General features: G+C 39.9%; 1 protein-coding gene across 8 annotated transcripts; it reads right to left on the bottom strand.

Moving 5' to 3' along the window:
- On the bottom strand, positions 1–24,515 carry LOC127767255 (uncharacterized). 8 transcript variants are annotated; one of them, XM_052292528.1, is made up of 22 exons: positions 23,539–23,568; positions 22,290–22,337; positions 15,483–15,561; positions 13,957–14,019; positions 13,191–13,253; positions 10,269–10,365; positions 10,073–10,181; positions 9,939–9,977; positions 9,334–9,417; positions 9,155–9,216; positions 8,309–8,411; positions 6,842–6,991; positions 6,341–6,409; positions 6,205–6,261; positions 5,875–6,135; positions 2,879–2,947; positions 2,626–2,727; positions 1,831–1,901; positions 1,523–1,726; positions 1,149–1,242; positions 444–740; positions 1–347 (listed from the first exon to the last, which is right to left on the bottom strand). In XM_052292528.1, exons 3-21 carry the CDS (start codon positions 15,547–15,549, stop codon positions 444–446), a joined length of 2,061 nt encoding a protein of 686 aa, XP_052148488.1. In that variant the 5' UTR covers positions 15,550–15,561; positions 22,290–22,337; positions 23,539–23,568; the 3' UTR covers positions 1–347. The 8 variants fall into 8 exon arrangements, with proteins under 8 accessions (XP_052148488.1, XP_052148489.1, XP_052148487.1 ...); XM_052292529.1 differs by lacking the exons at positions 22,290–22,337; positions 23,539–23,568 and adding an exon at positions 24,416–24,515; XM_052292527.1 differs by lacking the exon at positions 22,290–22,337 and having other exon boundaries at positions 23,539–23,625.
- Between the last annotated feature and the right edge of the window lie 2,070 nt (positions 24,516–26,585).

The raw sequence follows: 26,585 nt of genomic DNA, 5'->3' as shown, positions 1-26,585 counted from the left end.
TAGCGCACGATAATCCGTATTTCATCAACTTTAGTAGTTCTATTATTACAGGACAGCTGTGATTACTCCAATCAATTGACGTATATACACCAAACGTTAATCCCTTTCAGGACTAAATTATTGATTGCACTACAACACTCTTTGCAAATTTAGTTCCTACGAGTTCGGACATTTGTTTCCAAATTTAGTTCCTACGAGTTCGGACATTTGGAAACAATTTAATGGACATGCTTTTTCTGTATTCTAATTCTACAGTATCCACATGAAAAAGTATGACTGTAAACTCACTCCTTGCGCTTCCAGATACTCAGCTTGCCATCAATGGGCGTGCAGTACATCCTTCTCACCTAAACAAATACACAAATTATATAGTTCTCCCTTTTGGCATCAAATTATATCCTTAGAATCTAAACAAAATGTAGCGAAGTAAACGGTGTTCACACCTATTTGTTATTCAATATAAAGCTATCCTTGAGGATATCAGCAGCTAATATTAGTAGCTCCACCATTTCCATGCCCGCAGAGCTGAGGGGGTCTTGTTTCTCTGACTTCGATGATTTAGGTGATTCAGATGGATCATAGAGAGCATCACTAGTAATAGCATCTGATGAATCCCCTAACCAGCTTACGGGGAGAGCTACACCAAGAGCTGTCTTCATAAGGTTTGCTTCGGTTATGAGACTGTTCAACGCTTCATACGTACTCTCTAAAGAGTGAGCCGATTTGACATCCTCAAAGGCCTGAAAAAAAAAAGATTATTACAGTCTGCAGGTAAAGTTTTTGCACCACATTATTGCTTAAGCTAGCAGTCTAGCACGGCAGCAGAAATAGTGTCTCATAAGCCGAATGAAATGCAAGTTCAGAAATAATATCTACTAACTAATGTTTATTTGTTGATCATAGGAAATCTTGCAACTGCAAAAATCCTCAACATTCAAGAATTAAAAGGATTGCATTTCAGAATTTCAGATCGAATGGAACCTTGCTTTCCCATCAAGCTTTTTTTATTCTTTTTGTCCCATTGAATATGCAAATATTGTTTGGAACAAATTACCCAAAGTTCATCCAAGTATCATGCATTGCCCACATATCTTTCCAACATTTTGCATCTTTCTAGTAAGCTGCATCTATCAGGGAAAAGAGTTTACCTTCATAAGCACAATATGCAGTCTATGCACTGACGAAGTGAGGTGTTCCATAGTGGCAACACTTTCCAAAAGAGCAGCATTTTCAGCTTTAACCCTGTAAGCAGCACCAAACAAAGCAGACAGCACAAGTCAACGGTTGAAGAGTGGCATACAAAAAATAAACATTTCTGTCAATGTTTCTCTTGAGTGATTTCCTTACTTTGAGTGGACTTTGAGTGGACTTACATCTACCTACCATTTTACTATTTTTGGACAGCAGGAGCAAGGAAAATATTATCAAACATTATACCTCCAAATAATATAATAAAAGGTTATCCAATGTTATTGTGCCTCCAAACATAATAGGAACAATGTTGAAAATATAGAGCACAAACCTTGCAAGATCCTCTGAGTGATGTTTCCTGACTGTATGAACGTTTTCATCAGAGCACTCATGCCCAATATTAGTGTTTTCTTTTTTTATCCAATGTCTTAGAGATGTTCTATTCATGATAGTTTTAAACATCCCTTGTCGATCATGTGCAGGAATGATTTTCATATTATCAACAGCCCCATGACCATCCTTTGGTGTTGAATTTCTGTATCAGCAAAAAGGATATCACAGTTATAAGAATTTGTACTATTATGGATCAACATCATGGGGTTAAGTACCAGCGACAAAAGAAGCACTGAAGCGGCTTACCCTTTCAACATCAGATATTCTTCTTTAAGTTTTGCTAATTCTACCAAGATTTTAACCTTTTCCTCTTTTACCTGTACACGACAGGTTAAAGTCATTATGACACATCATAAAATGCTAAACATTAGTTCCAGAGATGCTATCAAATAGAAGAATTTAAAACAGGACTGCCAAACATGAGCCTAATAATCATAACCAAAACTGCAACTTGCCTAAGGTCGACTTGCTACAATGTCCGTAAAAATAAATCTAGCCACAACTCACATAATTTGGTCAAACTCATACAAGTGAATTGTTGTACACTATGGCAAGCTTTGCCTTCTAATCAAGCTACCCTAAATAGGCCTTAATCCCCCCCTAAATTCAAGAAAACGATACAAAGTTTGCAGAAATAATGAGGTGAATACATAAAGATTGTAAATTAGTTTTCCAAATAAGTTATCAAATAATGGCATAGAGCAAAATGAATCACACTGTTAATCATGGAGGATCTCACCAACCAGCAGTATATTCAGTCTAGTTGTGAACATACTAATTTGGATATTTTCAAAAAGATATATCCCATAATCATATAATCTATAGTTTTTTTTGAAAAAAAAAGAAGCATAAGGCCCAAATTCTCTTTTCCAACAAATAATGATTCTAGGAGTGAAGAATATACTTGTATAATCTTATGATACTGTCAAATAAAATTATCGCATATAAATTGCAATGTGTCCCTCCATGATTCAGAATTCTTCATTTTGTAAAGATTGTAACTAAAAAGGTAAGACCACATCAAAAGCATAGTGGTACTACTTGAGATAAGTTCTTCTGAAGTTCCTCGATGACAATTTGGTTTCTCTGCTTCTCCAATAGGTATCTTTCTTGTTCCTGTGAGAAGAGCATAAGTGCCTCCATCTGTACGTAATAGATATCAACATAACGTAAGGTTATTCAATCCAAAGAGCACTATCAGAACTATAAAAAAAATTGACAAAAGTTAACTCATATCACAATTCATGAGTGGGCACGGGAGAATCAAAAGAAAAGGAAAGCAATGGAAATGTACCTTCTCATGCAAAGCTTGTGCAAGCACATCCGATTCACCAAATGTTGCACAATCAGAAGGAATGTCCCCCTTCAACACAAGCGATCACATAAATAACAATTACATATGAAGTGTTTTCTTAAGAAAAAGGTAAGGCATTGTACAACATAGGCATCCGAACCCAGATATCTTAGGGAAAGATGGTATTATGCATAGAAAATATGAATATTGGGTATTACACAGACGTATTTTTCAAATATGCCAACTATAATATATTAATGGTTTCTACTTTTTTCTATTTATGTTATAAAAGCTACCATCGAGGATTTACTTTGACCTTACTCAAGCGAGAAATTTCACTTGGTCACTTCGTTTCCAGAAAGAAAAATTATTGCTCATATGAAAAGCAAAGTACTTTCCCAACGGCAGAGGAATTCAGCAAGCAAATCAAAGTCTGTAAATTGAGTAGTTCCCTTGTTTTATTCAGCCAAAAGTGGTATAGCAAAGGAAAGCTCAAGACTGGTGTCAGGCAAGTCAAAGAATCTAGTACAAAGCCTACTTGTAGTATTTTTCTTTTTCCCTTTTTTTTTGAAAAGATACTTGTAGTCTTATTAGTCTGAAAGCCTTGTCTGCCTCCTTTGTATTTTCAGTACAGAACTGAATGAAGGACACCTGGACTTGGCTCAGTCACTAGACCAAGCAGAAGGTCAAGGGTTAAACAGTTGCTTCACTGGTGTTTATGATTCCTACTTTTTTGGAATTAGATTAATGTGCACTTGCAAACATAACTATGTTGACCTATTTAATACTTCAAAGGGAAGGCATTTTCATCCGAAGTTTCAGCTTATCTAACATTTTTCTTCAGCCTAAAGGAACAGTCCACCATGGTCCAAGCCAGCTTAATCATAGTTGACCAGCCATGGATACATTATAAAATGACTTAGAGTTAAACTAGAATTTACCGTACAATTGGAGGGCTGGATACTAAAATATGTTTGCATCTAGAATAACAAGAATTGCATGTTTGTTACTGAAAATACTTGTAATGCAGCAGATCTAATAAATATCTAATTAGTCTATATCGTTGCAATCTAGGCCCACCATGGTAAATGGCATACATTTTCTCTTATTTTTCCATTATGGCAGTGATTTCTAGATCTTGAGGGTGAACAGTGCCAACTTCTTTTAACCTTTTCCTTAATAGTACAATAGGCCAGTGGCGAATCCATGTGTTAGATATGGGATGATTTAACTTTGCATGTAAAATAAGGAAAAATTAAAGAAATGGCCCCACTAACATATGGAATAGCGATAATTGACCCCCAGTGTAAAATTTGACTCTTCCACTGTAATAGGTTGATTGATTTCAAATAATATCTCACCAAAGCAAAGGTCATATGGGTCTTTTGGCAATGTGTATACTTGACTGACGTCTTAGTTTGAAAAATGCAAATCTTGAGCATCTGTTCTCCAGTTACAGCAATCATACTTATCCTTGGTAACATGAAGTATACAGTTTGAGTACTTCACACAGCTACTGGACATCACAACATACTAGTTCTATCTAAAAACACATCCCATTAGTTGTTAGTTCCCAACTTCCTATCACATTATTTTCTTGAATTAAGAAAGTAAAGAATTTGTTATGAACTAGATGGAGCAAAGCAATTTGGGATGAAAATAAAACAAGATGCAGTTTTGAATCCCCATGGCAACAAGAACCTTGCTGAAAAGTTGAAAAAGAAAATTTATGATAACTCTTTCAAGGACACATGAGCTATAAACCTTAAAGAATACAGCAACCAGTCAAGGTTGAGCTGTTCAAATGCAAACAATTCTGGCAAAACAAGGATTGGTGGAAAACCCCAACATAGAGCAATTTTCATAGAGTTTCTTTCTTTGGTCTCATTTTTTTAAATGCAACCCATCCAAGCGTCACATATTATTTATTGCAGGCCTAAGTCGAATTATCCTCAGTCTAATTATGCACCAATGGAGAACCTACACAACCAAAAATTCATGTTTCAATATGCTAATGTCATGGGTGCATCTTCAATCATCCATTTCAGTCTTATAGAAGTCACTACCATTCAGATGATGATGTGGCCATGAGCAGGCTGCAAAGGCTGCTAGAAAGCAACAGAAAGCCCGGGCAATGCAAAGGGTGACTACTAAGGATAACTCCTGGAAAAGAAAGAAACAAGAGGAAACCCATAGTTGAAAAGTTCTTATGTTATACCATAAGACATTATGCTAGTTAATGTATGCAGTGAAAATTTTTATCTTGTTATTTGATCATGCCCTGCTGTGAGCTTGTTACAGAGGACATATGAGAAGAGGGTGTAGAGCACACCAATCACCAACTCAATCATGTAAGCTGGAAAAGTTGCGTCCTGACAAAATCATGGACTAAGAGTCTAGCTAATTACTACTCCCTCCTTCCCAAATTGATCATCATATAAGTTTATGCACAAAGACCAAGAACAAAATAAATCACATCAATCAATACACCATAATGCATGCATCGATTAAAACCCATACCAATTACACCCTAGCATGAACACATTCTCCCATACTGCATTAATTGTATTCTGATAAAATCCGTGTCCATGTAGTTATATGATGATCAATTTGAGAAATTTTGAATTCTATTACATGATGATCAATTTGGGAAGGAGGGAGTAATTAGCAATATGAACTATGTGAAAGCTCTACCTGTGTTATTCTACAGTGGCTCAAACAACAAATCAACAAATAGAAAAGCAAAATTAGAATAGGAAGGAGCCATCATATTAAAATCCGGCAAAAGTCCAAACAAGCGGAAAAGACTTTTTGTTGATGTGCCTTGACCAGAATTTTTTTCTTCAAAAAAATCAGTTCATGGAGAGAAGATATGACCATATTGTATTAGGTAATTTGCTGATTTGCAGAGAGTATGCTGCAACCTGTGAGCATATATCCAGATCATGGAAGAGGCTTACTATCAATAGAGACTTGGGATTGTGTACTGAACAAACCTTAGGGCTGATGCCAGGGCTGACATCTGTAGTAACATGCACATCTTTACAACTGCTGTCACAGCATTGCATCTCTCCAACAGGGTTTTCATTGATTTCAGGGTTGATACGAATTTTACTTAACTTATCTTGAATCTCATTAACAACTGTGCTCAACTGAGATGATTCTTCTTCCAATATTTTCATAATGTCATCCCTTTGTTGTATATGCAACTTTTGAAGAGTTGACAGGCCATTTCTCATAAACTCATCATAGAGTGCCTGCATTCCAAAGTGTACTACACAAATTAAAGATGTCATGACAAAGAAATATAATCTCAGTTTTCATACCTGTCTTTTCTCTAATACTCGTGCATTTCTTTGCAAATGTTGCTCAATTTCAAGGCCCTAAACATCCAAAAACAAATACGTCAGCAAAGCCAAAAGATTACGCTTCTGCTACCATTTAAAAAAAAAATCGTCTTACCATTCTTAGATTGTTTTGAAGCTTAGCTATTTTAGCTCTCAGTGAATCTTTCTCTTCTTCTAGAGATGCCTATAAAAAAGAATAGTTACTTAGCCAATGGGGCATGTTCTTACAAACTACTGCCTCTAATTCTGAATGTAAGTCATTTTAGACTTTGCATCCTTTGTCAAAGAACAAATTGAAAACTGTAGCATAATTTAACTTAACAAAGTAGAAAAAGCAAAGTTGTTTAACACCACAATCATCAAGTATCCGAGTAGTATGTATACAAAGGGGGTTATATAAGAAAGCTTAAGATCAAAGCATAAATGCCTCTAAAAAGAGAAAAAAAGAGAGAGTATCAACATGGCCCTCATTTTTGCACTATTTTCACCATAGAATTGGAGCGTACGCCAGGATAAATGTCTCCTAAATAGTGGATATAGAATCAAACAATTCATAGATGTGTAATAACTCAATTTGAATTCAATTATTGAAATGGATAAAGGGCTTTAAGTTTACAATGTACTTCGAAGTTGAGGTTCCTCCATCTGAGCTGAAACTCCAATTATCAGCAGAATCGTCCAGAAGAACTGAACATTTTTCTTCAAGAGTAATGTTCACAGAGCATTCAGAGTCTCTACAACGAACATCATAAAATTTTTGAATAACCTGAAACAGAATCTAGCATTAATTCCACATTAACTAATGTATATTCATGTGTTACAAAGGATTTCCACATTAACTAAGACAGGATAGATCACATTTTGGGCCTGTTTGGTAGAGCTCCAACTCCTAAATTTAACTCTAGGAATTGAGTCTGGAGTGAAGTTGTGGAGCTGCCTAAACCCAGCTCCACCTCTCTAGTTCATTTTGTGAGAGCGCTCCAACCAGCTCCACTATCATTTTAGGTGGAGCTGAAACTGTTTGGTGGGGCTCTAGCTCCAGGAGAGGTAGAGTTGGAGCTAAAGCCGTGCCAAACATACCCTTTATTATCGATTAAAATAAGAAGATTCTATTGCTCAATGGAGCACCCCAACTAAGGTGCACCATACCATAAAAATCCATTTGGAATGTAATGAATAATTAGGAACAAATTTGATAGCATAGAGTACTTCCATTCATCAGCCCACAAAATTTCAAACGTAAATTCGATCTACACATTGAGAAACAAAATACAACAAATTATGCTGAAAAGAAAGTGCTAAATAAAACATAAATTTGGTCACATGTCTGTCCTTTTCGTTTCTCAATGTGCGGATCAAATTTATATTTGAAATTTTGTGGAATAGTCAATTAAACCATACTCCATGCAACTAACTCTTTTGAGAATTTTAATGGATATTTGCATTTGTTTTGCTTAGTCTGAAGCACCCTAGTTAGGGAACCCCAGAGTACCAGAAATGATCTAGAATTTTAAAGAGTATATACCTTGGAGGTGTATGATAGTATAAATAACACCATAGATCAGAAAGAAATATGCTGTGAAGAATTTTATTTTATTTTCATTTTTTTAAAAGGGGAAGAATCTTATTTTCTACTCAGGAGTTGATCGTGATTATTTTTATAGTACAATACTATAATAGTCCTGCTTAAATCAATTTACACTATAAGGTTGGAAGAAGAAAAGGCATGAATACTTAAATCCTAGATTTAACATATTAAGGCGGGTGCTTGGTTGGTGGAATGATGTTGAAACTGTATGTGATGCTGGTTCGCCTGAATAGGTTGCTGCTGGATGACATTGACCAACTACATTGTTTAGTTGGGTATATGGTGGCATAGATTTCTGCTTGGTTTTTAGGTTGGGTATATATCAGTTGTTCTCAAGGTTCTGAATATCGGTTTTGCCAGAAATCTCAGCACCCACACCCTGGATTAGCAGTCTTCTAGAACAAGGTTACTGCCAAGATTTTGGACGTAAGTTGTTGCACGAATTTCCTGATATATGATATTGGCACTACCGCACTAATGGACAAAATTACATACTTTCAAGGAAGATTGTGTCTGGTCTTTAAGCCTCATCAGCTCCATTTGTAAGGCATCGTTTGACCGTTTCTGATCATCAATTGATGATTGATATTCTCTTGTCCTGCCAATAAGTAATCATTACGATACATTGCACTCGTCAGAAACTTGTGCAGGCAAGTTTAGCATAATGAGAATAGCTTTTAAAACATCAAGTTAGCATTCCACTTACAATTGCTGAAATGTTTAAAAGACACAACAATGCAAAAATAAAATACATGAAATAATCCAACAATAAACTTTAGGGATTAACAAAAGCAGAGGGAAAAAGCACAAAGTGATAAACCATATGCTTAAAAAAAAGGCCATAGCAAAAATAGGGGAAGATTTAAGCAGCAGCCCTATAAAACTCCATTTTCCCTGCCAAAAATCTGTAGGTCTTGTACTCTCGTTCTTCTTAATGAAATAACTAAGATACAGAACCCATACTTTAACAAGACTAGCCATATACTTCTTCACACGCTTGAAATACATTTCAGTCCTTTAGATTGCTGCAGTCATAGCTAGTAATATTTTATTACCAAAAACTAATATATGCATGACAACTAATATACTGAAAAAGAAAAGAAACCAAAAAAATAGTAGTAGTTACTGGCGAGAGGTCATGATCTTAGAGCAAAATTGCTACCTATTAATTTCTGCACATTCTTGCTATCAAGTTACTGGCAGGAAAGCATGGCAAAACTTCACCATCCTATCAATTCCATCATCCAGTATGAAAACCAAACCTCTCTAGATCATTCCAATGGAGAAATACAAATAAATCTAGGGTACCTATCAAACAAATTGAATAGGAAATTATGGTACCTTTCCTCGAATTTGGCAAACTTTTGTAAAATTGCTTCTTCTCGCTCCTTTGCTTTCTCACACTATCAATTTCAACAGAAAAAATATGCACTTTGTAACAAAGAGCAAAAGTCACGTATGCAGTTATCAACTCTCCTGCTGCACAATTAGATTTGGCAGGTAAACTCAATAAAAAAAACCTTCATTAACGAATTGTCTCGTTCAGCAAATGCTTGAGCAACGCTGCTTTGGAAAAACCTTACTTGCTTCTCTAGTTCCTTGTTCTGCATTATTGTTTCCAAAAAGAATGTCACCTCAAAGATAAGCATGAATACATATGAAAAGAACTTAGAAAATTGGTGTATTTCCTTAAGTAACGAACACCAAGACCTTAAATATGTAAAAATTGACCGCAGGCTCATGTTTAATTGTCGCGCTGCAGGTTTTGAAGTAGAACTAGCATTGGATTTGAAGGTATGCTATATGAAGAAAAGAGTAATCCTTTATATTCCTCGGGTTATGCAAGGTTCCATTCGGATTTCTCTGATAATTTTGTCAGATTTAAGTTACTATAGTATGCATTAGTTGTGCCTTGTGACTAGAAGAAAATTTTCTCAGTTGAAGCTCAAGTTCATGACTCTTCACCCATTAAAATAACCAAACTGTTACTCACTATACTGCTTACTTGTGGATAATAGAGGACAAGCGCAAAATCTCATGCCACTGGAAATTTCTCATTGATACCAAAAAGCAACACATTCTAGAGAAAGCAGAACAGCCAGATGTATAAGTCAAAGTAAGATACCTTTGATAGCTCAGCCCCATGTAATTCAGCAAGCTGACTCTGAAATTTAAATTACAAAAGCATAAAAAGACAGAAGAAAAGAAAAGAAAAGGACAGTATAGAGAGAAAGGAGGGGGGGGGGGTACGAAACACACTTTAATTCTATAAGCCTCAGCAAGCTCCTCTTGCAAATTTTGGTTCTCTCTTAAACATCCACCTAACTTCTTCTGAAGATTTTCAATATCCTGCTCCAAAGCAGCTGTCCTGAACAGTTAGAATAAACATATTGCTTTATTTATGCTACTGTTACTGTAAACAGCAGTGGAATATGAACAGAAGATATGGAAGAACCTCTGAGAAAGCATTCGAGTTGCAACAGAAACATATCCAGGACCAGCTTGTTGTTGCATGCATAATTGCTCAATATCTTTCCTAAGTTCATCTCGTTCTGTCAAACCAAGTATATATTATGTAACCCCGTAGTTCAGTACCACGATAAAACAGGATGAAACAAAGAACTATTTAATAAAGAAATCCACATGAGCAACTTTCTGAAAACAGATTTTAATGTTCCATTCACTCAACAAAGCTGCAGTATGATATATGATAGAATAACCAGTCATTTGTCATCGGAAATTCCACAAATCTCAAACTTTAAATATAAAAATACTTGTGATAATCAAATTTAAGGTATTGTGTGCATAATTCACGCAAGAAATACAGCCACCTGAAAATATACACAAATAAACAATGCAGCCATTTACAAATGGCACTAAAAATAGCACATAACTATCATCCACCGAAGAATGAGGACAAAACAGAACCACCATCAACTCCTAACTATAAGGAATAAAGATAAGCTTCTTGAGGGTCAAGTTATCCACTCCCTAAACTCTAGATTTTGCCTTCCACATGGCCGGCTATTTTAGATCTATCCTTCACCTACTACTGTTTCTACTTCAAGTCCTCACCATCCAACTTCATTTCAACAGATGTTTATCCACACATTATGATGTAAGGGTGTCTGGTTGTAAAAATTGTTAGCTTGATTCCTAGCATGCAGAATCTTTTCTCACGCGTGCATGCTGGGAATGTCACATTCCCTGTGATCAAATTCCCACAGTTAGGACATCAGGGAATGTTAAGATAACCATTGATCTCATTTTCCTATAATCAAACACACCCAAAGGATCATCAGGCAAGGGCAAAAGTGTGAGCAGACTGCTATGCGTATGTGTGGTTGAAACCAACCAAAACACTGGGGTGACTATGCATTGGTGGATTCTGGAAGATGGGGTGTTACAAAGGGTAAAATCATCTGTAGTGCACATGTATATATTTCGGCAAATGTGTTAAATGCAAACAATGTAGGGTAATATGCTTCAGTTGGTTACTATCCTCAGACAGAGACATGATCTAAGGCAGCAGCTCAAGTAGTCTTTTGCACTTTGTTTACTACCATTTTTGTTGCCTGCCGTATGTGTCAGGTACCTGGCAAGTGGCAAGTCAAAACAGATGGTGTAACTAGATGCAGCTACAGTCGTGTTCAGTTTAACTCACAGGGTGTGCTGAGAAGGCCAGGAACAGTGTTGGCCTTTATGTGCAGAGGAGAGTCGCTTCACTGCTGCACCATGGAGCAAGGGGCTCATATGGGATTGGTGAACGGGCGACACACAGGAGGGGAGAGAATCCATGCAGTTGTTACTTTCATGGTTTTGAAAAATGCCACTACTATTTAACTATTTGGAACCATATCATTACAATTTAACGGGTATTTGATATGTGCCACTGAACACCCCTTCGCTGCACTAAAAATTTCTAGTGGACCAAAATGCCCATGTCTTCTTCCTTCTTTCCCTTCTCTTTCCACTCCTGACATCTCTCTCTAGATCTGGTTCCTGGTGCTTCTCCGGTTAAGAAGCCCAGCAACACGACAAGGTACGCAGAGGCGGTGCCGCGGAGGCTCACACAGGCCCAGGTGCAAGCGGAGCAGGTGCCCACGCTGTCAAGCTGGGCCACAGGGAGCAGCAACGCTGGAGTAGGTGACAACATTGTGTACCAACATCTGGCCAGGCAGGACTGGAGGGATCCTTGCTTTCGTGAGCATTTTCACAAACAGTTGGCGTGCAGCAGAACTGTGAACAGATTGATTGAAAGAATAGAGAAGGTGCCAAGATGGCGTAGTGGGAGATGGGTTCCTCGTCAGTGGTGAGAGGAGGCTTCCTCATTTGGTGCGCGGCTACCACAGCCACCGATGGTTTGGTACATGATGGTGTGGTGGGAGATGGTTTCCATCGGCGGCGGTCCGCAGCTGCATGGCCACAGGCCCGCAAGGAGGCGCGAGGGGAGCGTCGAGCGAGTCTTCGGCTTCCATCGGTCATCTTTGGCATGGGGCTGCCTCTGGCCTCGCTACCAATACCTGGGAAACCATCTCCGTCGGTCGAGCCCACGGTGAGCGTTCTCCTCGCCTCTCCACCTTGACTACTGCTTGGGGCTAACGTCTCCTGTGCCAACTGCCAAGTCGCTGCCCCAGGGAAGAGATAGGGACGAAGAAAGGCTCCTGCGTCGTCCGAATCTAGCTCCATTGATGGGAAAAGATGAACAGGGGAGAAGGGGTGCAGGAGGAACACATGGGTAATTTGGTCCAAAAAATTTTCTGAGTACAATGGAAGGGTATGTAGTAGCACATCTCAAATACATGTTAAATTGTAATGGCATGGTTCTAAATAGTTAAATAGTAGTGGCATTTTTCAGAACCATAAAAGTAATAATGGCATAGATCCAATTAACGCTTTTCTCTAAGGGTGCCTGTAGAATAGTCTTACTCGCTAAAACCTAATATAAATTATATTAATGTGAACTTTTTTCATTGGAACAAAATTACTCATCAGTTTCATATGACCAATCTAGGTATGGCACATATTCTTGCCAAAGTTTAAATAGTATAACTTCGTAATTCCAGGATAATATTTATTTTTTATTCTACAGATTAAAATCTGTATTCTTCAAACGTTTAACTACTGAAACCTAACAGAAAATAAGTTAAAACAGAATGCATATAAAAAAGCAACCCCAGCAGACTACTATCTGCCAGATGTCCTTAGTTTAATTTTTTTTTTAGTGGTTAATAGTTACACCGTGCTACAAGTTAGGCTCTATGAATGAACTACTTGAGCAGAGAAAGAACTTTAGAGAGTTTATCTGATGAGAAGCTGAGAACTACATGGAAAAATTAATTGATTAATGAATGAGAATCTTGTATGTTGTGAGTACCTCGCTGGAGTTCTTCAACTCGGCGAGATAATACTTCAACTAGGTCTGTTTTCTCATCCAAATCTGCAGAGGGAAAAAAAGAGGGGGAGGGGGGGAATAAGACCAATGTTCCTGAAATCCTGAATCAACAAATGCAATCAATATCCAATTGTTCATAGATATTAATACCATGTGTGTTAAGACCTGAGTGAGAAAAAGATCAAATAAGAAAGCCCATACTTGGACCATTACCCACTTTTGCAATCAGGTTCAACAAGAGAACTGGTCAATCTGGCATAACAATGCTCAGATGCATAGCATTGGCCAACAGTACCATAGGAGAGGTTTTTATGAGTAAATACAAATTGACTTGTCAGGACAAGACTCCACGAAGTGCTAGAAGCGAGGTAGCTAGAAATTGTAGGTTCCGAGTCATGCATGACTCAAAAATCAACATTGGTAATACGATATTTAGAACAACAATCAGATAATCAGGATGGAGAGAGAACGGTCACTAGCTGACCAGGAACACTAGAATACCATGGGAAGGCGATACAAAACTGGAACCCAGAAGTTTTAACTGGTTATAAAATATAAACATAGCAGTAAGGAAATCTTTAAATCGTTCACCACTGTATCAGGTAATCAAGATTTCAAGTTATACCAATAATCATTACAATAGAAGCACATTGGCAAGTGCTGAATCACCTAGAAATCTAGCAGTAAAGGAAGCTTCATTTTGGTATAACAGAGAATTCAAGTATATGAATGTCAAATAGGAAATCACCATATTGGAGCCCTTCAACCCGACGGATAAATACTTCCAAAGCATGCTGCTTTTCATCTCTTTCTGTTTAAGAAATATAAAGAAGCTAATTATATGCAAGCAATTGCATTAGAACATAACAAAACATTAACAGTGGGGCAAGTCATAAAACAAAATACAAGCACTGCGCATCAAATAAGTAGAAAATACAATTAATTTGCATATTTATGTTTATTTTTCACACTAACTCTTTACATATTTTTTGCATTCACTGGTGTAACAGGAACCTGGAGTTAGATGTTGGGAAGGAAGGGAAACATTGGAAAGGAAAGGGTAGAATATGAAGTGACAGAAAACTGCAAAAAGGTAACGATGAGAAACAGAATGCAAGACAACTATTCATTTACACAAATGGTTTGTAGAAATGTAGAGATAAGAAGCAATTACATTTTCTACAAATGATCCCCTATGTCCCCCGACCAGCTACGTTTTCTACCCTGGGATTTCATCACTGCATGTACACATCAGGCATGTTTGGCTGGTGATCTCATTAGCATGGGCACGTCCTGCTATGAGGAATGCCTCAAGAATTCAAGATCGACTCAGTTCAAACTTCACAGTAGTTTTTTTTTTCTGAAAAGGCATGCACATTGAATTGCCTGGTCTGTTATGAGGACAAGATAACACTTTGAGATGTTTGCAAGGCTAAGGAAAACAAACAGGACCATCAACAAAAGATGTCATTCACAAATACTAATAGAAGTGCCTCTTGAAAAAGGAAGCCTCAGTGTTGAAGCACAAATATTACCTAGAATTTTCTTCAAATTTATGAACTACTATATGCAAGAGGCATGTCCAGATGATATATTTAATTATCCCTGCCATGGGTCATGTTAGGCTCCATAGTTTTCATTGCTCACTGCATAGTTCAGTAGTTCACATATCTACCACCAATACTCCATACACTATTAAGTAATATGGCACATGCTCTCCATAGTTTTAATTGCTCACTGCATAGTTCGGTAGTTCACATATATACCACCAGTACTCCATCCACTACTAAGTAGCATATCCTCCTTAATGAAATAAAATGCAGCACTCCTGCATTTTTGAGAAAAAAAAAACTTCCTACATTCAGCACCAACATTTGCAGCAGAACTCCTCAAATATAATAAGAAGCAAGGTTGCAAACAGCACATGCAACAGAACTCTCTGAAGGGTAATATTGAGGAAAATAAACTTAACCCTCCTCTCCAAATTAACAATCATCTACCATTTTCCGTTCTGAATTCCAATTCTCTCCCTGACTGACTATTAATCAATTACAGAACGGCTACCAAATTCCTGATAAAGTACCAGCACATCACATAATAGTCTCAACAAAATATTCCCCTTTGAAAAAACAAAATTGGATCCACCGCATAAAGTGTTCCGCCATCCATAACCATCAAGAAAAAAGCATGAAGATACTGACACTACCATATAAGCTGAGGAAAGCAGCTTGTATAGTGAATGTGGCAACTAATATTATCAGGTAAGGATATTACCACGTTGTAGATCTTCAACCCGACAGAGTAGTGAGGACTTATCCACGCCACTTGCCTCTTCAGCCATTTGTTACTCCTCCTGAAGATGGTGGTTAATTAACTAAGAATGATTTGAGAAGTTGCTTTTCGGAAACTTGATTGTTTTAGCTCGCTGTAAGGTTGTTCTGAGTTACGAACTGGCCAAAATAACCCTAAGACAAATCATAGCTTGTGCAGAGAAGAAGAACTGCAGATTAAATGCCACGGTTGCACGGTTCTACATACAATACAAGGTGTCTCACAAGTCACAACTCATTGTAAGATGAATCTGTATATCGTCTGTTATTGAAGATTTGTTGGAAAGCTCAAAATTCAGAAACGCTATACACAAATACATTGGAGAGAGGTGACGACTGACTCCAAATGTTGCAGAAATGACCATTTCGTAGGATGAAATCAACAACCTAAGTAGAGACATGTATCGAATTTTCAGAAATTTGGTTAATACACATGACATGAGCATAACCTCCCCCCGAAGTAATCCCGTAAGACAAAATTGCTGCCTACCAAATCTCACCAATCAACAACTAAAAACAGTAAAATTAATGATAAATAGAAGTAAAGTCGGCAACACACATGAATCAATCAGGTAATTAACTTCGAGTCCAGAAGGTGAGAACAGAACTAGTGCAGGGCCCCTGACCTAGAAGGATGCGAGGGGGACGCTTGGTGACGGATACTGGGCCGGAGCAACGAGGGAGGGTGGTACCGGCAGCCGTCGTCGGGGGGACGGGGCCTGGCGCGGGGGGGGGGGGACGACGCCTGCGGAGGAGACGACGGCCGCCGTGGGGGAGGCAGAGGGCTCTGCGCCTGGCGTGTCGCGTGGGTCGCGCCTCGGTTGGGGTTGGGGATCGAACGGTGACACGGTACTAGCTAGATGGGATCAAAACGGATCGAATACGATCGCTATATCATATTTGTTTTCATTTTTTTTCAAGGAATCGAAATCGGAATTGGAAACTGGATACGAAAACGGAATCGAATATTATCGAATACAGATACGGAGCGAATACGAATCGAAACGAATACGGTAACGAATAATTATCAAAATATCGACACCCCTCAAAATAAGTTTCTTAAATCGAGAAAAAAATGTAGCCATTAGTTTTCAAAAACAAAACATCAGTATTTTCAAATTTTATCTCTATTTATAAGGGCAAGGGGAGATAGAAAATGTTATGTTTACTTTTCATACAAATTTATGTTATCATGAAACAAATAAATTAATGTGTATCACTGAAATTTTCGCAGACACATTGAAATTTTTGAAAAATGGTTGAATATTTTAAATTTTGGGATGAACATTTCAATTGAAAGTTTTTAAAAATTCGAGTGATTATTTTTCAGAATTGAATTTTTTCATTTGTTTGTATGTGGACCACTTAAGGACCCGCATGGAAAAATCAATTTTTCCATACTGGTGACTTAAGAAGCCGTATACAAAAATAAATTTAAAAATTTGAGATTAGTTTATCTCACTCATATGAACTCCAAATTAGATGATTCTTTTTTCTAAATGTTTCTAAAATCATACTCTATCATTTTATTGTGTTATTACTGCTATTATTTTGGTCATGTTTTCTTGTGACTTTGTTTTATCAACTAAAAATTTGAATTTCAAAACTTCAAATAATATTTTGAAGCTGTAATTAATTTCAGCTGAAAAAGTCATGAACATAAAAGTTGTAGAGCTCATCAAGACATACAACTTTTATTTTGGCCATTTCTTCATCCGATAAAGTGATAGTAACATTGTTCACAAAGTTTACATATCTCTCTTATAGTTTATAGAACCAGATGAGACAGATGTAAATTTTGTAAACAATATTACTATCACTTTGTCGGATGAAGAAACGACCAAAATAAAAGTTATAGATCTTGATGAGTTATACAACTTCGTTGTTGATGACTTTTTCAATTGAAATCATTTAGTATTTCAAAATATTGTTTGAAGTTGTCATATTTTGAAATTCAAATTCAAACGGTTCAAACAAAATCATATTGAACAAAAGTTGTAGATGTTGATGTGTTATACAACTTTGTTGTTGACAACATTTTCATTTGAAATCAGTTACTACCCGGAAAATTATTTGAATTTCTTATATTTTTAAATTCAAATTTTATATAGTTTAATCAAACTCGGATGGAGAAATGATCAAAATAAAAATGGTAGATCTCAATAAATTATACAACTTTGTTTTTGACAACTTTTTCATACGAGTTGATTTTAATGCCTTAAAATTCATTTTAAAGAGCCACATATAAAAAAATCGATTTTTACATTGAAAAAAAAATCCACCTTTTTTTACCCCAACCTTATCTACTCTTCTCTTGACTCTTCCTCTCCTCTCTCTTTCTCAGTTTCTACTCTCTCTCTCTCTCTCACTTCCTCATCCACAGCGGCGCCGGGCGGGGCGGGCGGCCGCAGCGGCGCGGATCTGGCGCCGGCCATGCGGCGGCCGGCGGTGGGCGGGCGCGGCCGGCTAGGGTTCTAGTTTTTTTTCTAAAAAATATTCCCGAATATCTGATGAAAAATCCCGGATAGTTTCTGACCGTTTTCCGATTCCGTCGGATATCACCCTTACTGTATTCGTTTTCATATCCGAGAAAAAAAATCCGAATTCATTTCCGAATCCGAGAAATTCCGGATAGTTCCGACCGAATTTTTTGAATCCGAAAATTGGTCCGGATGGACGGAAACTATCCGAACCAGTTTCATCCCTACTAGGTAGGGCCGGATATCGAGCCGTTTCGGCTCAGCTCGGTCCTCGTTACGATCCTAAGGACATCCACAACCTGGGACACATCTAGACGTAGGGAAACTCCTATCACAATGAAAGATACCCCTAATAGCCTAACGAGTGTCCCTAACCCAAAAGCCCACATAGGTATTTTACTATACTATCCCTCTCTTCTTCTCTCTCCCCCTCATTTACTCCCATCTCTCCCGTCCTTGCCATCTCTCCCTTTCTCGTCTCCCTCTCTCCCGTTCTCCCATCGCCGCCCGTCCTCGCCTCTCCCTCTCGCCGCTCAGCCGCTTGCCATCGTCGGCAGCTGCGAGGGCCACCTCCCTCCACCGCCGTCACCTCTCCCTCTTGCTGCGAGGCCGCTCCACCGCCGCCGCCCGCTGCCGCGCGGTGGCCGACGGAGGGCCGCGCGCGGGACGCACTGGTCGACGGCGAGCGGCGCGAGGGACGGGGGTGGCCGACAGCGTCGTCACCGTCCGCCTCCTCCGCCTCACCGGTCTCCTCTACCTCGCGCCATCCGCCTCCCCGATCTCCTCCTCCTCGCGCCGTCGCCGGTCGGGGGCGGCAGATCCGGCGCCCTAGCGGGCAGATCTGTCCCCCCACCTAGCCAGATCGGGGAGGAGATGGTGGCGGTCGTCGCCGTCGCCTCCGACTCCTCCCCACTGCCAGCGACAAGACTGAGGGTGGAAGGGGAAATTTGTGGAGCGGGAGCCGTGTCCACGAGCCACGCCCTCCTCCAACGCGTAGCCCCGAGCGGTGTCTCCAGAAAAGCAGCCGAGGCGCGCGTTCCTCTGCCAGGGGTCGCGCCTCTCTCATAGGGGATGACCCGGCGACGGAAAGCAGGCGTCGTTTGCAAGGGCACGGGTTGAGGGTACCGATTATGGATGGCCTAACGAGCTAGTACTCCATAGAAGTTTAGCTCGGTCGGCTCGTTGGATAGCTCGAGCTGGCTCGTTTAGCTCGTATGCCAGTGACTAAAAAATACAACTGCAGGCAAATTGGTGAATCAATAAGACAAATCAACAAAAACAACTACAAGTTCCATCCATGCATACATATTTCAAGCTTTCAGCAGAAAGCAGCACCACTTCTGCAAGCACAAGGGCACACACAACCAGTCCAACCTTTGTTCCATTGTATTAGCTGACGACATAAGGACGATGTCATATTATTAGGTGTTTGCTTCGGGATTCCAAGCTTGTTGGTGTTGAAAGCACTTCGTCTTTCTCCTCCATGGTGCACACAGGCCTGCGGCAGGTGGCAGGATGTGCAGGTGACAAGTGGCATGGTCAGCTGGCGGCAAGGGGCGAAGGGAGGCTAGAGATGGTGTCGCCGCGTCCGCTGGACTGCATGAAAAGGGGATCGAGAGAGAGAGAGAGACAGAGAGAGAGAGAGATTGATTGATTGATTGATTCGAGAGTTCGAGATGGTAGATGGATAGGGTTTTGGAGGTTTATATTTGGGCCTTATGGGCCGCAAGTTGGGAGAAAGATTATATTTGTAGGCCTGTAGACTACTGAGGTGTGTCACGATGTGTGCTGTGTAGTAAGGTGCTTATGGGCTACCCTAACACGCTAAGCTCACAAGCAGCTCACGAGTCAGAGCTGGCTCGTTATCTCTAACGAGCTAAAATGCTAGCTCAGCTCGTTAGAAAAATACAACGAGCCGAGTTAAGCTGAGCAGAGTTAGTCACGAGCTGAGCGAGCTAACGAGTCATGAGTTTTTCGTCCACCCCTAGTACTAGGGTGACGGGTGACCATACGTCTAGACCTGCCCAGTTGTCGGCGCCACGTGGTCGTGGCTGCAACTGCAAGCCTGCAACATTGCGTGATTGTATCACAAGTCGGCTCATTTAGGTCACACCCCCAGTATGCCATATGTGCTACACCACCCACGAGTGAGCCACTCATTCCCACAAAAAAAAGGTTCATTTGCATCCCCATCTAATGTTCGAGTTTGAATGGTTTCCCACAACTATAAAACCCGGTACAGTATAATAAAACTTGATATAGTGCATCCCTCATGTTGCAAAACAAGCGAAAATGAGGTCCATTGGCTGTTTGGATGATGTTTTTGTCCTATATGTCATGTTAACTTTGTCCACTCGAGATGATGTGTCGCCTACGTGACAATTGTATAAAAGCAGGGGCGGAGGTTCATGTTAAAGGGGGGACCCAGGAACCCGGTTAAGAAAATATTTTAGCATTAGTTTATCTATTTTCATCATATATGCACCCTCCTCAGTGCAAACTTAAGCACCCACACCAGCTTAAATTTGGTCCAAAAGAGAGTAAAGCAAGCATGTGGCACCCCTCTCCATTTCACTCGCTTCCAAATGTCAGTAAAGGTAAATATTTCACTCGCTTCCTCTCTAGAGCCCCTCGCCATGATAGGCATTGGACAACAATGGTGGTGGCCTCCTCGGTGTTAACAGCGGCATGCGCTCGCTGGAGCTAGGAACGAACTCGCCGAAGCCCAGTAGCTGCACCACAACACGTGGCTATTTCCATGGCGGAGTCCAACCGGTGGTGGCTTCATACAACAAGGAGAGGAAAAGGGAGAGGACACCGAGAAGGGGACGAGGCGGGGCTCAACAATGTGGTTCATCGGTGTGCACTACTCCATCACCAGCACCAGACCCCTAGCTCGCCTTTGCCACGCCCACACCAGTCCTAGCGTTGGACCCCTCTCCGTCCTCCCACTGCCAAGTGCTCATGGAGACCACAAAGGATGCGACGCCATCTTGCTGAGCAGCAGTCGCCCCAGCAGCAAGAGGAGCCAGCCTCTCCACCACCGATGGCCTTTGGCTAATGTAGGTCCAATCACTGTCGTTCTCATCAATTAGCTCCTCTCATCAGTACAAAGGGAGGAGACAGAGATAGAGATCTCGCTCCTAGATCCATGAGACAGTGGTGGTCTTTGTTGCGGGAGGAGGCCGAGACTATAGCATGTGGTGGGACAAGGAGGAGGAGGACTTGGCGGACCCGATCCGAAACAACAATAATGAGGTGACACAAGGGAGCTTTGACCAGAGCCTAGCAGTGATGTTAATCTTGTCCTTTGTCAGGCAAGAGCTCCTGTAATCCTGCCTACTAGGCTAAGGCTAAGGCTGAGTGGCTCAGCGGCGACAGGGGAGCACCGGGGAGCAGCGGCGGGAGGCGTTGTTTCACCACCTCACCTTCAATCTAGAGCAGAACTTCACCACCACCGATGTTGAGGCACACGCGTCGTGCTCAACCACGTCGAGAAGCACCATCTCCAATGTCATTCTCTTTGTCCATCGCATGTGGATGCCTCGTCAGTCAAAACTGCTATCCAAACTGCCTTAGGACTACATTTGCACTAGTCTTGAAAGATGAGGTATGTGTTGTATCAGTTTTGCGCTTGAGGAACATGACCAAAACTATACTGATTATCTAGATTTTGTATTGAAGTCATGACACTTTATTTACGGAATCACTCTACTACGAAGTGCAGTGGCAGACACACCCATTGGACAGGGCGGGTCGGCCGACCCAGCTACAGTTCGTGTCGCCCCCACACCCCCAAACATCATTTCAGTCATATTTCTAACACATTAGTTATCAGTCTACTATTGAATAATCAGATAAATCAAGTATTTTAAGTAGGAACAAAAACATTTATGAAAATTTATGTATAAGTAGTATCATTTTGACTGTTTCTGATTTTGGCCATACATAAAATTTGATTTTCTTTCTATTTATTTAGTGCATAATACAGTCTACAGTTGTGGGAATACCCGGTTTGAGTATAGTATCCCGAAACCACCCGCGACCGTCTAGGATTTCGATCGCGCGTAGATTGATATACAGAATAGCTTTCGATACATATACCCAAGTTTTTACAGAAATTATTACATAAAAGATAACTAAGATAGGTTTTAGGGGCCGACAGGCCAAACACACTCCCTACAAACAAAAGACCCAAACACAAAATAGGATAAAAACACCACAGGCAACGCTTGAGAGCATATCGACCTAGAACAAGAACTCGTCTGTACCATAGAATTCTTCCTCTTCCTGCGCCTCCTCAGGGAAGAACTGATCGTCTGAACCACATTTTATGCAAGAGGTGAGTACCGAGGTACCTAACAAGCCACATCCATAATAATACAAATAGAATATATGCAAGGCGTACAAAGAATATAGTTCATCAAGGAGGCTGCATAACAAGCCTATTATAAATAGTGTTTCCCTACTTTATCAAACATTTTATTCGCAAACAACTGTAAATCATCATTTTAAAACGGTAGCAATATTAATCACCATTTATTCTCATCTTCATCATATTCCATATTTTAATTTAAAATCTACTCATACCATGATAAATAGGAATCACCCAATGACATAGCTTCTTAACCGGAAGCACGGCACATTCGAATGATTTAAGACTCATCTCTGCAGAGACTGCCCAGCTTTACCCACATGATGTCAACAGTTTGCAAGGCTAAGGACAACATAGCCGTTCGAGAGTCCCACTTACTACTAGTTACTGCCTAGTGGGATATTGATCCGTCCTAGCAGTCAGGCACTTGCTGGGCCTAAGCAAGGCTAGACGGTCGCTGCTTTCACGGGTTCCACCGTTGTGGATCATGTCAACCTGGCCGAAGCCCCTTCCACATGTCCACCCCAGACCTGCTCATAGAGCCACCCTACAGTCTTTCATACAGTGGGACAATGTACTAGGCTAAGTCTAATTACTCAGTCCTGTGGATGGGCGCAAATTACATCATTTTCCATGGCATAAGGGGGTAGTCCTTATATCTGGGGAAAGCCACTGAAACAAGCACAGGCCCGTGCATACTTTAAGTGTAAATATACACTTTCCACAAAATAATTATAACAACATGCACAGCCTCACACACCACAACATCCATCTTCACCCGGAATTAAACTTCCATATCACTCCAGGCGAGTGACTCATATCAAATAACACATTTTATATCACCCGATACGCCACCACGTGACGACGGGTAAACCATGTATATGAGTATAGATATTTGGTGGTCTTATCCACTAGAATATTATTGTGAAGTATATAAATCTACACCTAGGTTATCAAAGGACGTGATATAGCAATCCATGGATTTGGCCAATAATAACAATATAACAATGGGTAATAATTAAACTAACAAGTTTATTCAAAAATAATTCATACGCAAAATAATTTTATAAATACTCAATGCATAAAATAACTAAGTGGTTCTCTACTAGGTTTCAACATGATCAAAGATTGGTACTGTGGCTTGCCTCGTGGAACGTGGCCTTCGGAAGCTTCAACGTAGCCTTCTTGGTCCACTTCAGTTCCTGCGAGTCCAGTGGGATCTTCAACGCGATCTAACGTACGCACAAGAAGAAACGACCAAATAAGCCTATAAGAAAAATACTATAAATAAAAATTAAAATAAATGGTGAAGGTTTGGAGCCAGAACTGTGGAAAGATGCACTAGAAGTTCTATGGTTTCAAATAACAAAATATCACTGTAAAGCAGGGGTTTATGGTGTATACAAGAATGGACATGATGCAGAGGTTTGGGTACTGGAAACCGGAAGAAATTGTGTCTAGAGGTGGCCGAACCAAAGGTGAACCGAAGGAAAAATTATTGAACCATTAAACAGAGCCTTAGCCAGATTTGTTTAGCTCTGTTTCCTGTCTTATGGTTGGATTCAACCATGATGGCACAGTACCACGTACTACTGTTCATCTTCTTCAGTGAGACGAACCTAGGGGCAAGGGAATAGAGAACAGGGAAAAAGTAGGAAGGTGGATGCTAGGCTGTGGTGGGTGATAGGTAAGGACATCATGAGCAAAACACGTTCTCAAGGGTCGCGAACTCGATGCTGTTGTTAGTTTTCAGAGACGACACCCACACCGGCCGGAACAGGAGTTCCAGATCTGGAGCTATGGTGACACCGGGCATGGAAGTGGCAGCTCTGGTGGTGAACGCGGGCGGGTGAGCGCGTCAAAACGCGTTCCCGGATGAGAAGGTTCCATTTTTGTGGTTAGTTGATAAAGAGGACATTCTGGACGTGTTGGCCACGGTGATGGCTATGACAGCCCATGGGAGCTTCGGAAAAGCTCGATACAAAAGCGGAAAAAGAGGGAAAATAGAGAAAGAAGCCTCACCGATGAGCGGAAAAGTTGATGGTGTGCTGTTGTGGCAGAAAAAGGGCCGGCGACGGTGGATTTGGCCAGTGACCTTGGCAGCAGTTTGGAGAGGTTTGAGGGCAGGGATGAGCTTGAGTGCTCGGTGTTTCCAGAGAAAGGAGGAGAAAAAGGAAGGGAGAATAGCCTCTCGCTAAGATTCGCGCAACGGCTATCGGAGATCGGCGCGTGGCTGGTATAAGGCGGCACGGGCGAGCGTGTGCGAGCACGGGAAAGGCACGAGGCGGCACGCGTGTAGCGCGAGCGGCCCTGAGCGGCGTCGGCCTGCAGCGGCTCGGCTGGAGCCGGCCTACCTAGGCTGGGCCAGGACATGGGCTAGAACAGCCCAACACAGAGAGTGACCAGGGAAAAGGAAATCCGGAATATGGGCTGGATTGCAAGGAACTCGGCCCGAGAAGAAACACAGTGTTCTATTTGAATTTTTGGAGAGATTTTTGTATGGAATTTTGATAGGATATTTTTGAATAGGAATTGATGGGATTTGGGATCTTAGAACATTTGCATGATGACTCCGGTTTAACTTAAAATAAACATGAGCTCTTCTGATGATTTTGGGAATTTTCTTTGGGATATCTCGGATTTTGTTTGGTGAGGGAAACTAAACAAGGTTATGTGGGAGTCGGAAACTTAGAAGGAACAAAAGAAGGATTGGGAGGCTCCAATTCGAAAGAACGAAGAACATCGACTTTAAATATTTTCGCAAAAAAATTATCTTGAAAAATCTAGTATGTTACAACATAATTTAAGTAATCTCTTAAATTACTTATTTGATCTACATTCTTTATGTTCGTTGTAATTAAATCTTTATAAAAATATCTCACATGATTATATTTTGATGAAAGATTACAAATTACTTTTATAATAATATATATAATTATAATTACTTTTAGATTTTATAAAATTACTTCTTAGACATGTAAAAGTAAATTCAATAAAATCAAAAAGTAATTTATATATATTATAAAAGTAACTTAAAAAGAGAAAAAAATTTTTTGGCTGACATCGGTTCGCTTTTGCGGTTGCTGTTTTGCAGCAGAAGCCCATCGGTTCGCTGTTACGGCCTAAATGTGAATAGTTATTGGTAGTGGGCCCTATACATGTCTGGATCTATCTACGGCCACGCATCTGGAGTCAGTGCTGACGAGCACACAACGCACACAGAGGCAGGCAAGCAGAGGCAATGCATCAGTTCAAAAGTTCACAGAAGATCCAGTAATCAGCCATAAGCAAAACAATGGAATTGCTGATGCTTATAAGCATCAGGCTAGTACTGCTGAAAAGCAGCAGCAACTGCAAATTGATGGCGCCCTTGTAAGTTGTTACGGCAATAAAAGTAAATTTATTGTTGGCATAAAAACATTAGCCGGTCAAAAAAAATAAATTTAATCAGCATAAATTATAGAACTTACCAATAAAATAAACTATTTATAACTTTATGAATATTTTACCAGTAATTTAATCAAGTATAAAAGTAATTTACCTATGCAATAAAAGTAATTTACACGTATAATAAAAGTAATTCACAGCATATATATTTTCCTTTACTCTAATTGTGTAATATCTTGTTGCGATATGTAATTGTCATGAACATAATAGTGTAATTGGACTGTAGATTAAATAAGTAATTTAAAAGAATATTTTGTTTGAATATTAGGTGTAAGCAGTGGCGGATCCATAGTGTAAGCATTGGTGTAACACCGGTGACTTCTTGCTAATCTCTTTGCTCATACACTCTAGAAACAAGAATTACTCTTAACACCACTATATTTGTGTAATGATCCCAATAACTCTATATTTTGATCCGCCACTGTGTAAGGAATCTTTTCCTTATTACATAAACTAGTAATATGCCCGTACTAACGTTACGGCGTATCTTAATTTATAATTCACTTAAGAAAGAAATGATAAAGATAGTTATATATATGGAGTGATATTTGCATTCCCTTTCTAGATCTTGAGCAAAGCTATACACATCCATTAAGGAACATTGTGAGATGAGATCTAACATAATGGTAGTGCTTTTCATTCTATAACATTATCTCAGATTCAGTCAACTTTGTTACACGGTGTAAAACATCATCCACAGAGTATGAAGTAATCACTAAAAGATGGGGAGCAACTCAAAAACTCA

This window comes from Oryza glaberrima, chromosome 3 (genome assembly GCF_000147395.1).
Source record: "Oryza glaberrima chromosome 3, OglaRS2, whole genome shotgun sequence".
Taxonomy (NCBI): domain Eukaryota; kingdom Viridiplantae; phylum Streptophyta; class Magnoliopsida; order Poales; family Poaceae; genus Oryza; species Oryza glaberrima.
The sequence above is the reverse complement of the archived record's forward strand: the minus strand, read 5'-3'. Positions and strand labels throughout refer to the sequence as shown.